This window comes from Lagenorhynchus albirostris, chromosome 5 (assembly GCF_949774975.1).
Source record: "Lagenorhynchus albirostris chromosome 5, mLagAlb1.1, whole genome shotgun sequence".
In the NCBI taxonomy this organism is placed as follows: Eukaryota; Metazoa; Chordata; class Mammalia; order Artiodactyla; family Delphinidae; genus Lagenorhynchus; species Lagenorhynchus albirostris.
Window position 1 is genome coordinate 51,973,396 of NC_083099.1, and position 15,918 is coordinate 51,989,313.

At 41.2% G+C, this 15,918-nt stretch overlaps 1 protein-coding gene across 1 annotated transcript in view; it reads right to left on the minus strand.

Annotated features, from left to right (window-relative positions):
* NCEH1 (neutral cholesterol ester hydrolase 1) overlaps positions 1 to 15,708 on the minus strand; it is a 63,823-nt gene extending 48,115 nt beyond the window's left edge. The window contains exon 1 of the mRNA XM_060150007.1: positions 15,478 to 15,708. Coding sequence (XP_060005990.1) covers positions 15,478 to 15,615 — 138 coding nt within the window. The 5' untranslated portion in view covers positions 15,616 to 15,708. The remainder of the gene's footprint in view (positions 1 to 15,477) is intronic.
* Between the last annotated feature and the right edge of the window lie 210 nt (positions 15,709 to 15,918).

The following is a 15,918-nucleotide window of genomic DNA, read 5'->3' on the forward strand; positions in this document are numbered from 1 at the left end:
AGAATGTGAGCACCTCAATGTCTCTGCAGTGTCTGACACCTTTCAATAAATTGCTGAAAGTATATCGGCACTTTAGAGAATGAACAATGCACCATTTTCCTCCATGAACAGAAAGAGAAAGAGGTGAAACAGCATAACACTATACATTAAGCATAATCCCAATAATTACAAAAAGACCCTAAGGAAACCTGGCTCTCCCACATGCACTAAAAACCACAGGAACCAATCTGTAGTGCAGCAACTTTAAGGATCACAGGTGTATAGAACTTAAAAAATGCTACCCATGGTTGCTTGCCACTCTCTGAAATCTGAAAATGGAAATGAAACAAAACAAAAACAAAAACAAAAAAGGAGGGTGGGGGAGATAAGAGCAGAAGACATTTAACCAATGACAACACCTAAATGAAAGTCCAACTTTTTAAGCAGTTTAAATTCTATGATTTGCCCCAAAATACGCTTTTATGGAGTCAGGAAATCAAGTTACTGTTTTTAGAGTAACTGAAAATCACTTCCAAACAGCTTCCTTCTGTAGACATAACCAATAACAATGTTCTTCTTTTCATCCAAGATATATCTTCCTTTAAGTTGCAGGATGGTGCCATTTGGATTAGCTATGTGAGGCAATAAGGCCGAGCAGTTATTGGTTTTGGTCAGTAGGGGGCCAGTAAGCCCTGAATCTGGCACACTGTGCGTCCTGTAAAATACTGGCCCACTATCCTTGACAAAAGTATAGCACATGCATTTAAATGGTACACTGCTAACTATAGGATTAATAGGCATCAACCTGCAAGGAAGCAAGTTTAATATTCATCTGATGTGAACCTCATTGGGAATCAGACAGGAAAAGCTACTTAGCCTGTAAGAGTCTAGATTTTAAAATAGGTTTCCACATAGATGAACCAACCAACACAAATTTAGACATAGTTATTTGGGGAAGGGGTGTTTCTGACTTTTTCTTTCCCCTTGCTTTTTATTTTTTAAATATACATTTTTATTTTTAAATATATATTTACTTCTTTAATGTATTAAGTAGTTACATAATTATCATATATATTTATAGATAAACCTATTTAGTACCTCAGTAATATCCATTGGTAACTTCCATCTCAGGTTTTTTAATCACAAGTTATAAAGGATATTCTGGCTATCTCCTGTCATAAGTGATAGCTCAATAACAACATTGCCAAAGTCAAACATTAGTTTGGCAGACATCCTTGAAACCATTCCAATGAAGAGGCTACAGGTTGAGACACTGAAACGTAAAAGCCACTGTTGCCTGGAAGCACATTTTGTGGCTCATCCACTGAGAGGTCAGGATGCAGAGCTGATGGGCTTGATTCCATCTTCAGATTCCTCATTTCTCAGGAGAATTCGACACAGATGACCACCCCTCCTAGTGGAGCTCTTCGGTGGTTTTTGGTTTCTTTGACACTCTTTTTTTTCTTTAAGAAGATGTTGGGGGTAGGAGTTTATTAATTAATTAATTTATTTTTGCTGTGTTGGGTCTTCGTTTCTGCGAGCGGGCTTTCTCTAGTTGTGGCAAGTGGGGGCCACTCTTCATCGTGGTGCGCGGGCCTCCCACTATCACGGCCTCTCTTGTTGCAGAGCACAAGCTCCAGACACGCAGGCTCAGTAGTTGTGGCTCACAGGCCTAGTTGCTCCGCGGCATGTGGGATCCTCCCAGACCAGGACTCGAACCCGTGTCCCCTTGCATTAGCAGGCAGCTTCTCAACCACTGCGCCACCAGGGAAGCCCTGTTTGACACTCTTATTTCCCCAGTTTTCCTTTGTTCTCTGATTGCTCTATCTCCTCTGCTGGCTCCGCCTCTTCTCCTCAACTCTAAAACTATTCTCTTATTCAACACTGTTTCCTTAGGGGACTTTCATGTCTTTAGGGGATTTCAGTTACCAGTGACCTGCCAACAAATTTCGCCATATTTCCTGGATTTTCCATTATATAATTATTTGCCACATATTTTTGGCTCAGTGTTGTAGCTCTAGGAAGGCCAAGTGCTACTTGTTTTGTGAATTGCTATAACCTCAGTGCCCAGCAATTAATGATTGCTCAATTGAACAGGTGATAGAGGCCATGTGAATTTCTTCTATTATGGCGGTCAGCTGAAGACACCTGCCTTTAGTATCTTTAGAGGTCAATGTCATATTTTCTAAGGTTATAGGCCAGATCTCTGGGCCCAACAGATGGCAATCATTTGAGCAAATCCAAAGCCCTTTGTTTAGGACAGCATCAACCCTTAAGTAAAGTGCTTCTTTACTACCTTCACATTGTGGCACACAGCTCACCATCAGGGCAGAATTCAAGTAAAGCACTTTAATTTATATAACAAAATGTCATGTCACCAACTGTACCTTAGGTACCTAAAGTCTAAAGAACTCTTTTCAGGTGACACATATTATTCTAAAATGAATTGATACCTTGGCAGAGTCTGATGAAGATCTTTGACATAAGACAATGACAGTCTAAAAGACATTCAATTTCTTCAGCTTTTAGAGCACTAACTTCAAAGCCAGACTGCTTGAATTAGCGTTCTGGCTCCGGGAGTATGATCTGGGCAAGTTACTTAACCCCTCTGTGCCTCAGTTTCTTCATTTCTAATATAGGAATAATAGTACTTACCTCACAGGGCTGTTATAAAGATTGAATTAATATATATGTGAAATGGTTAGACCGTATGAGTTAGCTATGATGACGATGACTCATATATCCAGTTAGAACATCAGCAAACTAAGCCCATGGACTCCAAAATTTTAACTGCAGGAAGAGGTTTTTAGTTCTTGCTGTATACCAGTCACTGTGCTAAGAATTTTATATACACAATCACATTTAATCCACATAACAAGCCTTGAGGGAGGCACTGTCATTATCCCACTTTTATAGATAAGGAAACTAAAGCTTAGAGAGTTTAAGTAACTTGCCCAATTAGTCTCACAACTAGTAAGTGCTAAAGCCACGATTTAAGCCCAGTAGCCGTAGCCAACAGCAGTCCAGGTGCAAAAGATCTACAGCTGTATAGAAATCCACAAACCTGAGAGCAAGAATGATGGTGAAAGTTAAAAATAAAAAAACTGCATATTACTATTGGAGTATACTGTAGACAATTGCCAAAAATCAGACTTGGACCAAATATATTTCTTATGTGACAGGTACTGTTCCAAGTGTTTTACGTATTAACTACTGTGTGATGATGATGACAAACGATAAAGCTCTGTACACATTATCACATGCAATCTTCACCATAACTTTATGGGCTAAGTATCATGACCACTTACTAGATCAGGAAACACGCATAGGTTAAATAAACTCTTCAAGGTCACACAGCTAGTATAGCTCAAGCCTGGATTTGAGCACAGGTCTTCTTAACCCCAAAATCCATGCTCTTAAACACTATGAAACTGGACCCCCAAATTTAGCAAATATACCATGAGTATCATGAGGTTCAAATAAGGATCTATAGTCAATTAAATATGGGACTCACTAAATATTCTGTCTTTAAAATTCAAAATACATGTTAGTATGGTAGGAATTCTGAAATGTTTCACAGTTAAAAAAGAAATCCTGATTTCTTTAACTTAGCATTTCCTAGTCTTATTTAATCATGGAACACTTTTCAATGTGTAACATATATTAAAACCCTCCAGGACTAAAATTTGTAAGTATGACATAACACACTCCTTGCCTTCGTGATGCTTGTTCAATGTGGATTACACAAAAGATTTTAGAATGGAGTGGGCAAGTGACAAGGAGAGGAAGGGAGACTGAACAGTCATAACAGGAAGCTGTGGAATACAGTTGAAAGGGCTGTGGAGTCCAGCAGGCCTGGTTCACGGCCAGCCTCCCAGGCAGTCATGTGTTTGTGAACCAGTTACCCAACCTTACTGAGCTTCTGTTTCCCTTCTCGTTAAGTGAGGGCATTAACTGCTATTTCACAAGGTGGCTGTGTTTATTCTTCAATAAATGGATCCATTATTATGCAGATATCTGCCAGTAATCTTATTCTATTAAAAGCAGATCATCTTTTAAAAGCAAAATTGATTTGTCTTGCTAAGAAAGTCAAGGAAGCAGGGATTATTGCTGCTCTGGACTTGCTTCTAACAGGGAAGAACTATGCCACAAAATGGCATAAAGTAGGAATAGTGAAATAAACAGCTTGCATTTTAGAAAAGTAGACTTTAGAATGGTCAAGGAAAAGGTACCTAGGGCAGAGAAAATATTATGGTACAGGAAGCACAGAAGAGTGTTGGTCAAATTAATTTCTCAGGGGGCATTCATCAATTATCCATTCTGGAGGAAAAGAGAAAAGTAGAATGATACCAAATGAATGTGGGAATTTGCTAGTGATCTTTTAAGGAGATGGCCTGTAATGATAACTAATGTTTAGCTAGAAACACATGATTCATTACAAATTCAAAAACAACCATAAATCTACAAAAACATTATGAGGAAGTTAGAAACCCAGAAAACAGCAAGGCTCGCAAAAAAAAAAAAAGTTGCAAAGGACAACAAAAAGCCATTTGGGGATAAATTCAGAGTCAGAAGCACAAGAAAGCACCAGGTCTGCCCTTTGGGGCAAATGGAGTAACACAGAGGATTGAAAGAAAGCAGAACTATGAATTCCTATTTCCTCTATCATGAATGATCTTCAAGCCTCCCCTCTCAAAAACCCAAAAAACAAAAGCCCTAAAATAGTAAGAGAAAAGTTATGTCTATGATAGGTGAGAAAGCTTATGATTTGGTGGGGAGCTTGTACATAAAGAAATATCAACATTAGGAAAGAAACATACAAGGGCCATAAAAGAAAAATGAAATGCTAAGAGAGTATAATGGAGAGACAAATTAGGGTTGACTGGGGAAAAAGAGGAAGTTTCCAAAAGAAATGATTTTTGAGTAGGTGTTGAAAGACACGTGGGATGTTGACTAAAGTAAGAGGGTGGGAGGGCATGTGAGGCAGAGGTGACAACAGGAGGAAAACTGCCAGGATTATCATGGGAACACTGTGAGGCTAGATTCAGCAGCGTGGTACCAGGTTGGAGCAGACCCTAAGTGCCAGCTAAGGAACTTAGTACTTTTATTTGGCCATTATCCTAGGGAACAGGAATTCCGCCTGGGGGTGATGGATGGGAGCTGGTTCCCTGGAGGGTTAACAGTCAAATCTGGGCAGAACAGGGAGCACAGGAATCACTCCATAACTTTGCGTTGATTATGCTGATCAATGCAAGTCACATAAATGCAGGCTGAGCATATGTCCAGATTTGTCTGGGAATAGTTCTGGTTTAAGACGGTTGTCTTGGCATGATTACTAACAGCAGCCCCTATCACTCTCAAAAATGTCATGGTTTGGACAATAAATTATGTGGCTACCTAGGTATATGTAACTCGGGGACTATATCTTTGTGTTTAATAGCAGTAATAATAAACGTGTATTTAAATAGTTACAAACTGTAAGGAAGAGAGCTTCCCAACAGGTAGGCTGCTAACGGGATACAGATGGGCTATAAGAGATTGATGGTTAGGTGTTTTACAGAGGTAAAAACTTAAAACCATTTTTTATAACTATTCAAAATTTATCAGAGTTGGTATTCTCTTTGAGAGCCATTTGTATAATTTTCTTTCTGAATCTTGTGAATTCTGTCATTCAAGCCCTTATAGATTCCCCTGGTATTTCCTCCACTTTTTCCTGGCATACAAAAGTCATCAAGTCTCTGACATGAAAAAAGACTGGGAAACACCAGTGTAGATTAATTTAATGGTAGGAGCTCAAAAAATAGTCAAGATACAGTGTAGTTGTGATAAAGTTATCATGAGCGTTCCCAAGTGCATGGCCACAGCCATGAGGGGCCTGTCAGAGAGCAAGCACCAGGGACAAAAATGGGCAAATCCATCATGGAGGACTTTGTTTTCAGGTCACCCAGGCCCAGCAGTGAGAACGTAAAATTAAGAGTCTAGGAATTTTTATTCTAGTTCTGTTTTGCCACTATAACTAATCATGTGACCTTGGGGATATCATCGACCCTTCCTGAACCTGTTTCCTCACTTGACAAATGGAAATAACTAATGCCAGCCAGTTATTCACTGTAAAAATAAAATGAGATAATGTAAGGGAAACCCTTTGTAAAACCTGGAGTGCTATATACATATAAGGTATAACAAAAAATTATGGGTTTTTTTTGTTGTTGTTTTTTTGTTTTTGCGGTACGCGGGCCTCTCCCTGCTGTGGCCTCTCCCGTTGCGAAGCACAGGCTCCAGACGCGCTTGGTCTGGCCATGGCTCACGGGCCCAGCCGCACCGCGGCATGTGGGATCTTCCCGGACTGGGGCACGAACCCGTGTCCCCTGCATCGGCAGGCAGACTCCCAACCACTGCGCCACCAGGGAAGCCCAATTATGTTCTTTAGGGTCTCATTTCTAATAGGGTTAGCCCCCTCCTCCTCTTACTGGTGAGCCTCTAGGGTTTCCTTGGTAGGATCACCAATCCTCCTCTCACCCCACACACATTCATTCCCACCACTCCCACCACCACCCCTTCACTGACCTCTGCCAAATCCATGTCTCGAGCCCAGCTGTCTCTCTCCCTCTCACTCCCAAGCTCTGGTCTTGTATATGCAAACTATTTATGAACAGCTATCCTTAAACCAGTCCCATGGACACTTCAAAGCAAGGTGCCAAACTCTATTACCTTCACCCTCAGATATGCTCCTTTTCCTAATCAGGGTCATCATCACCATTCACCCAGTTACTCCAGAGTCTGTCCCAAGAGTCATCTTTGACTCCTTTCTCTCCTTCACTCCATATTAGCCTCCCATGCCCCCTCCATCAGCAACTCTGGTCAGCCTCACTCCAAACCAGTCCCATTTTATTAGTTCATGTCCTCCCCTCTTACCTGGATAATTGCTTCCAAGTGGTCTTTTGCCCTCATTTGGTTTCTTAAACTCTAGTGTCTATACTGCCACTGAGAAAGACTGTTCTCAAACACAGATCTGAGCATGTGATTTCCCTACTAAAAATCTTTTTCAGTGGCTCCTTTCTTGGCCCACAGAGCCCTTCATTACCTGGCCTGTGCTTCCTTCCTACCTTATCTCTCTGACTTCGGAGTTTTATGCTCCAGCCACTCTGAACCACTTTTAGAGACTTAGCTTGTACCATCCTCTCCCATTGGAACAATCGCTTTGGCTGGAATGCCTTTTTCACTCTCCTTTCTCTCCCTCTTCTCTTCCCCAACTCTTCCACTCAGCTAGCTCTTACGGAAAGTCAACAATGGTTGAACTCTTGAACTCACAGTAAGACAGGCTTGAGTTATATCGTGACTCCACCTCTTAAAGCTTTGTTATCATGAGCAAGTTACTTTTCTTTACAGTTCAGTTTCCTCCCTTGTAAGATAAGGAAAATAAGAACATCCATCTCATAGAATTATAGCATGGATTAAATGAATTGCATGTAAAGCACATAGCACAGTATCCGGCACAGAGTAAATGCTGAGTTATATCCTTAATAGATGTTATTTTTACCATAAATGCTCAACCTTGATAATTCATAGTAGAAATCAATGTGAAAGGGAGACATCTGTTCCTAATGCCCAGGTTAACATTAGCTGTCCTTTTTAAGGCTCCTATAGCAACCCCCAAATGCCTCCATCATAACTCTTCCTCTATCAGTCAAGTGCACGATCTGTAATTGTCAGTAGGTTTGTCTCCCGTCACTAGACTGTAAACTTCTCCAGATTAGGTGTGTGTCTTATTCTGTTTCACCAACTCCTAGCATTAGGGTTCAGTTAATATTCATTGAATTAATGATGACTTCTGAATTTTAATTTTGTTAAGGATAGGATATTAAAGTAGGATTTAAATTTCATTTTGGAAACACTGAAAGATAGATTGTTAAAATTTCATAATAAGACAGATTAGGTAGGGAATATAGCTAGGTTTGCCACTTGGAAATTTAATTATATGTCTTAATTCTTTATAAATATAAATGAAGAAGAAAATAAGTGATAGTTCCCATATAGTTTCACTTGGCAGTAAAAGTAAAAATATGCTCACTAATTTAAAAGAAGTAACTGTACATTAATAGAATGTTTAAGAACAATTATTACACTTTCACACCTCAGAGAAATGTTTTCATATCAAGCTCAAGCCACATGTTAGAAATAGGATGTCCCATTAAAATAAAGTAATAATGATGGCATTTCTGTGCTCAGGGCCATATTTGTAGAGTTCTGGGAAAAATAAAAAGGAGAATTATAAATTAAGTATTGTCTTACACACTTGTAGCTGATTCAATCTGACCTTGATATTTGATTGGATTCACTGGCAGGTACTGTCTACCGAGACCAACTCACATTGAGCACCTGTCAGAACTAATGCTGATTAAATACTGTGCCCTTAAGCTATTCTTAAAGCCATTCTGCTGCCAGGTGTTTAAAGAAAATCCCATTAAATCAGCTAAAAATTGTGCTTAGTGAAATCTCTAATTTAAAGTTAAATTTACGTGACAGTAGTAAACATTCCAGTTCATGAATCGTTATGAAAAAGGTTACCAAGTTGGAATTCTGCATGGCATCCAGCTGAGCTGTCATTTAAACCATACCCACACAGTCCAAAGGCACATGCACAGAGAATTCAGGTGAGGTCACATTAGATTTCAACAAGTTTGGAGATATTTTACGGGATGAAAAACCTGGCTCAACTAGTCCAAAAGCACTGCCATTTATAAGAAATAAATAAAGTCAGCAGAAACACCAGGTTCAATAATCTCTCTTTTATATTATGTCATCAAAAAGATACGTAGGGTAAGAACTAGAAAGCTAGGAAATGATCGAGGTAAGACAAGCCACACTCTGGCTCTGAATTCTTTTGAGATACCATTATTACCTTTAGTCACCATCTTTATCACCCCTCTGAACTGTACATAACCACTCCCTCCTATGAGCTTCTGAAAAACTTGTCAGCTCTTGCTTTTTTTACATTTTATTTTATTTATTTATTTATTTTGGTTGTGTTGAGTCTTAGTTGCGGTTCACGGGATCTTCATTGCAACACGCAGGATCTTTCGTTGCAGCACGCAGACTTCTCTCTAGTTGTGGTGCAAGGGCTCCAGAGCGCATGGGCTCTGTAGTTTGTGGCACACAGGCTCTCTAGTTGAGGGATGGGCTCAGTAGTTGCAGCACACGAGCTTAGTTGCCCCACAGCATGTGGGATCTTAGATCCCCAACCAGGGATCAAACCCGAGTCCCCTGCATTGGAAGGTGGGCTCTTAACCACTGGACTACTAGGGAAGTCCCTTGCCTTTTTAATAGCTGTATATTAACATGGCTTCTCATCGTACTAGACTGCAATTTCTTGTAGGTCAGACTCAAACAGTAAGCTTTCAATCTGTGTTACATCCAAGTGACTGAGCGTGAAGCCTGCTATCGTGATAGCTGTCAAAGGATCCAGGATGTGTTTTTAAAAGCAATGTATATATAGGGTTGGCCAAAAGGTTCTTTCGTTCAGTTTTTCCATAAGATGGCTCTAGTAGCGCTAAGTTGTCTTTAACTTCACTCGAAACAATTTTGTTAGATTGTATTGTGACAGCTGTCATATCAGCGTGCATTTTTAAAAAACTTATCAAAATTGGTGAATTTTCATTTTAATATTGAAGATGGAAGAAGAAAAGCTACACTTTCAGCATATTATGCTTTATTATTTCAAGAAAGGTAAATATGCAACTGAAACACAAAAAAAGATCTGTGCAGTGTATGGAGAAGGTGCTGTGACTGATCAAACATGTCAAAAGTGGTTTTCAAAGTTTCGTGGTGGAGATTTCTCACTGGATGATGCTTCACGGTTAGGTAGACCAGTTGAAGTCGGTAACAATCAAGTCGAGACATTAATTGAAAACAATCAATGTTATACCACATGGGAGACAGCCGACATACTCAAAATATCCAAATCAAGCACTGAAAATTATTTGCACCAGCTTGGTTTTGTTAATTGCTTTAATGTTTGGGTTCCACATAAGTTAAGTGAAAAAGAACCTTCTTGACCATATTTCTGCGTGCAATTCTCTGCTTAAACCTAAAGAAAACGTTTCATTTTTAAAACAAATTGTGACGGGCGATGAAAAGTGGATACTGTACAATAATGTGGGATGGAAGAGATCATGGGGCAAGCGAAATGAACCACCACCAACCACATCAAAGGCTGGTCTTCATCCAAAGAAAGTAATGTTGTGTATATGGTGGGATTGGAAGGGAGTCCTCTATTATGAGCTCCTTCCAGAAAACCAAACAATTAATTCCAACAAGTACTGCTCCCAATTAGACCAACTGAAAGCAGCGCTGGACGAAAAGCGTCCAGAATTAGTCAACAGAAAATGCAGAATCTTCCATCAGGATAAAGCAAGACTGTGTTTCTTTGATGACCAGGCAAAAACTGTTACAGCTTGGCTGGGAAGTTCAGATTCATCCCCCATATTCACCAGATATTATACCTTCGGATTTTCATTTCTTTTGGTCTTTACACAATTCTTTTTTTAAAATAAATTTATCTTTTATTTATTTATTTTTGGCTGCATTGCGTCTTCGTTGCTGCATGCAGGCTTTCTCTAGTTGCGGCAAGCAGGGGCTATTCTTCGTTGTGGTGTGTGGGCTTCTCATTGCGGTGGCTTCTCCTGTTGCGAAGTATGGGCTCTAGGTGCTCGGGCTTCAGTAGTTGTGGCACACAGGCTCAGTAGCTGTGGCTCACGGGCTAAGTTGCTCTGCAGCATGTGGGATCTTCCCGGACCAGGGCTCGAACCTGTGTCCCCTGCATTGGCAGGCGGATTTTAACCACTGCCCCACCAGGGAAGCCCCAAAATTCTCTTAATGGAAAATTCCCTGGAAGACTGTAAAAGGCACCTGGAACAGTTCTTTGCTCAAAAAAGATAAAAAGTTTTGGGAAGATGGAATTATGAAGTTGCCTGGAAAATGACAGAAGGTAGTGGAACAAAACAGTGAATACATTGTTCAATAAAGTTCTTGGTGAAAATGAAAAATGTGTCTTTTATTTTTACTTAAAAACCAAAGGCACTTTTCCCCAATATTTTTGGGAATTCCCTGGCAGTCCAGTGGTTAGGACTCGGTGCTTTCACTGCCTTGGCCGGGGTTCAGTTTCTGGTCAGGGAACTAAGATCCCACAAGCCACGCAGCACAGCCAAAAAAAAAAAAAGAAAGAAAGAAATCTATTTTCTTCATAGAACAATTACTAAAATATTAATCACATTGATATGCATTGCACATCAATTCTGCTTTAGAAGTAGAAAACCTCCTACAAAAAAGTTTTAAATTAATTTCTTATTCCATGTTCATTGTAGAAAAACTAGACTATACAGATAGGAAAACTGAAGATATAATCTTATGGCCCAGAAAAAAAACACTATATTTTAAATTATATCCTTTAGCTCTTTCTATACATCTATATATAGATATATAAAACTGTATGTTTTGATAAATAGGTATTTTAAATGGGATTACAGCATATATGCTGTTTTGTAGCATTTTCCCACTTAACACCCAGTACAAATCATTTGTAGACCATTAAACTTTATTTTTACAACTTAAATTTTTTTACTGCATAGTTTCCAAAATATGGGTTTACCATATTTACTTAATCTCTTATGTTCTTAAATTCTTTTAAATAACGGCAGAAAAAAGAAGAGAAAGGTTGCTGAATGCTCCCTCATATTTCTCATAAGTGACAGTGCTTTTGGACTAGTTTAAAAAGATTTCTGTACCACCTGTGAAATGTTTCTATCTTTATAGCTACAGCTTTGACTATATGCATAATTACTTAAAATAAATTCATCCAGAGGGATTTCTGGGTCAAAGAATAAATACTTCTACAGTTTCTGATGGATATTGCCAAACTGCCCTCAAAACAGTTGTTAAAATTTACATTTTCTCCAGCAGTGTATACTTCTCAATATCTCTACCTGTACTGGGATTACAATTTTTAAAAAAATCTTTGCTTGCACAGCATTTTGAAATGTCTTCAGAACCTCCCCCAAACTCCCTCCTTTTGTTCTTCTAGTCTCCTGCTGCCCGATCTTCATCTAAACCTCTCTCCACTGTCCTTTCCAGATCTATTTTTGTTTGTGCTTTTCCACTGCTCAAGTCTTACAATGGCTTTGCTATAACACTGAAAGTTGCCTAGCTAGTATTTTATCCCCTTAGCCTCTTAGAGCCAAAGTATCAACCAACAAATCTGATAAACTAATCCATGCTAATGTTAAGGGGCTCATTTCCAGCCACATGTGTGAAATATAACTCGAGCAGTTTAACAAAAATATATTATCTACATCAGCAATGCATTTATTTAACTTACAGGGCAGTGGTTCTCAATTTTGCTGCACGTTGAAATCACCTTGGGAACTGTTAAAAATACTGCTGCCTGGGACTCATCTCCCAAAGATTCTGAATAGATTTGGTATACTGTGTGACTTGGGCTTTAGGATTTCTGAAGTCTCCCTAGGTGACTCTAATGTAGCATCTGTGTTTGAGATGACTTAAGAAAGATCCTAAGTAGTTTCTTCTTACGTAATACTGGAGGATGCCAAGGAAGAAAAAGTACAAGGAACATAATCTCAATAATCTGACTCATCTGCAGAAGATAAAGGAGATTAGAAGGGGCAGCTAGGGGTGAATCATTTGCCAATGACAACAGGATAAGAGTAGCATTCACTTTCTTGGCCGCGTGGCATCTTAGTTCCCAGACCAGGGACCGAACCTGCAGCCCCTGCAGTGGAAGGGCAGAGTCTTAACCACTGGACCACCAGGGAAGTCCTGAGCAGTCACATTTCTTGAGGCTAGGCAGGTGCCTGCTGTGTTAGGAAGTAGGCCAAGCCTCATCTTTGAAGTATTGATAGCCTTTGTAGTTAAGCTAATCAACTCAAACTAAAATGATTTGGGTAACAAATGTTATGCCATGCAATTTAGTGACAGCATTCCAGGTTTCATTCCAGGAGGTAAACTGCTTCCAGGTTGCATTTGCTTTATTGTTTCAACAAAGTTGGGCAGTACCACAGATTTTCCCCACAACCCATAGTGGCCCTTTGGGACAACTCTTAGAAGAATAACTACAACCAGTTCTAGCCATTTAAATACATTATAGCACTCTTACAAAGTAGCTATTAGCCCTATTTTACAAGGAAAGCTGAGGGTCAGAGAAGGTTAGTAAATGGGCTGGCCTCAAGCCAGCAAGTGGCCTGGCTGAGGTGGGATTCAGGGAAGCAGGACTCTTAACTTTAACAGTCATATTCTATTTACTACCAAGTGTCAAGCCATGTTTCCTTTTCCCCAGGACAATTTGAAGTGACATTGGTAAATTGCTTTCCTGGGTAGAATATGCTTCCTTGTGGTCTGAATGATCTTTCTGATACTTTACAATTCAGAAGACAAGTGATGAGAGCCACTTCTGTGCTAACCCACCTCCGGCCACAGTGTCAAGTAAGGACACTCTGTTACCTTATCTATCTCTGTGACCTGGCATTACAAACATTATCATTCCCAAACACCAGCTGAGAGCATACTCTGCAGAGGACTGCATGATCCAAAGGCCTTAATGGGTTGGCTGCTTCGTTGGGGAAGAAAAGCTTTTTTCCAAACCTGGCTTTTCCCAAATTACTTATGATAGGGAAGATTTCCTTGGTGACCAGAAAAGGAAGAATAATTTCTGTGGCCACCATAGTAGTTTGACTCTTTTTTTTTTCCTGTTTTTCTTATTATTATTAGTCATTATTCTTTTTATTGTAGAGGGTCATTTAAGCCACCCAGGTAAATACCATTGTACCCGAGAATCTTTGAAGGGTTTTACTCCCCAGCTACATAATTTCTGGAGGAAGAGAGTGATTGTAGGGCTTCCTGTACAAAAATTGCCTTTCTTGGAGCCAATGCTAGAGAAGGGAATGGTAATTCTTGCACCACGTCAACACTGTAGTAAGCAGGAGGGAAGGAAGAGGCTCTATAGCCTCAATGGATCATACCTAAGAGACAATAGGGGACTTAGGGGTGGAGAACGATGCTGGATTCAAGAAAAGCAAAGTCGTAGGAATGTGCTACAATACCCTAGTTAAGGGACTCTTTTTTTTTTTTTTTTTTTGCAGTACGCGGGCCTCTCACTGTTGTGGCCTCTCCCGTTGCAGAGCACAGGCTCTGGACGCGCAGGCTCAGCGGCCATGGCTCACGGGCCCAGGCGCTCCGCGGCATGTGGGATCTTCCCGGACCGGGGCACGAACCCGCGTCCCCTGCATCGTCAGGCGGACTCTCAACCACTGCGCCACCAGGGAAGCCCAAGAGACTTTTTGATAGGACAAAGCTTCAGAAACTATGTAATCCTACACACAATTAGAATGGACAGGGAAAAGGAACATCGACCCTCTAGGAAAATCATGGGGTTTTTTTTCCCTCTAGTTGTCATTCTTGAAAGGAGTTTACCAAAATAACCCGAGATTAAAGCTCAAGGTTGGGGGAAGGGAGGAGACTCGGTTTTGGAGGAGGGTTAGGAGTTTAGATAGAGCAGGATGCTTAGAAATACTGTTCAGTCATAGGGCTCAGCCTTGACTACAGATTGTAGCTTAGATTTTAGATTGTCTGGCACTGAAAATAATGCCTCTTACATAGAATAAACCAGAAAGTTACATTTTCCTGTCTACGGGGTTAAAGAAATACACACCCGTGACACAGTAAAGAGAACTGTCACCCTGCCAGGGTAAGCCAGGGTATCCTGGCTCAGGCAAAGGTTATCTCCGCGACAGTTAAAGACAAACTAAATTCTGCAGGGCAGGCCGGAGAGAAATGCATCATGCACACACCGGCTGCCACTGCCTCTCCCGCCAGCCAGGTCTCCTGGCCTCTTTTCTTGCTGAGCTGATGAGTGCCACGCATGAAATGCGAGATCTGTGCTGTTCCCCAAGTACTTGGAGGAGCCCAGCCTGCTGCCCCCGGGAATGGGGGGCTCCACTGTCGGGGACATTGGGAGGTCACCCGCGCCCGAGTCTGCTTTTAAGGTGGCTGCACACCCAGGAACCAGAACCCGTTTTTCCCAGAGCCTTCCTAAAACATTTAACTCACTCTCTGCCGCCCTCTATAGGAGAACAAAAATGGAGGAGGGGTGGTTTATAAAAGGCTGGAAGATCCGTTTCTGGCGCTGCAAACCAAGAAAGAGGGGGACATTTAGGAAAGACGAAGGATTAAACAGTCGTCAAATTCTATTCAAGAACTTCACCTTCTCCATTACCAACACAGAAGAAGAGACACACATAGACCTAACCCTCTGCTAGCAAAGAGAATGCGACACCCTGAAAATGTCAGTCTGAACCACCTTAAAAAGCGATCGCATCATTGCGTTAGAAAAATTTGTATTCTCGTGGGACAAGGTCCGGAAATTCTGTTTCCCTCTTTAAACATTGCTTAAGAGAAGGGAGAGAGAATCGGCGCTGGGCTACGTCTCACCACTTGCTGTGCGCTCCGGAAAGTGGCGTCCAGCAGCATCAGCTTCCAGGGGTCGGACACGGAGCTTGGCAGGGGGATGTAGATGTAATAGGCGGCCAGCGCCACCAGGGCGGTAAGCAGGACACACGACGACCTCATCCTCCCCCGGATCGGCTGGCCTGCCGGGTTGACGAGGAGGAAAGGATAATGCCACCAAAGACCTCAAGCAAGTTTCTGCAAGGGCCAGCAGCTCATTCACCGGTTTCTTACATGTCCAGGAGCCAATCAGAGGCGGCGTCAGGAGGAAGTCGGAGCGCTGACGTGCCCCCTCCACTGTGTCCTTGCAAAGTGTTGCAGACGCTTCAGGTCTGAGAAAGCTCTGGGGCTGTGCTGGGCGCAGAACAGCGCACTCCGGAGGACACAGGTGTGTATTGCACCTTTGTGACCAAAGGCTCCCTCCTG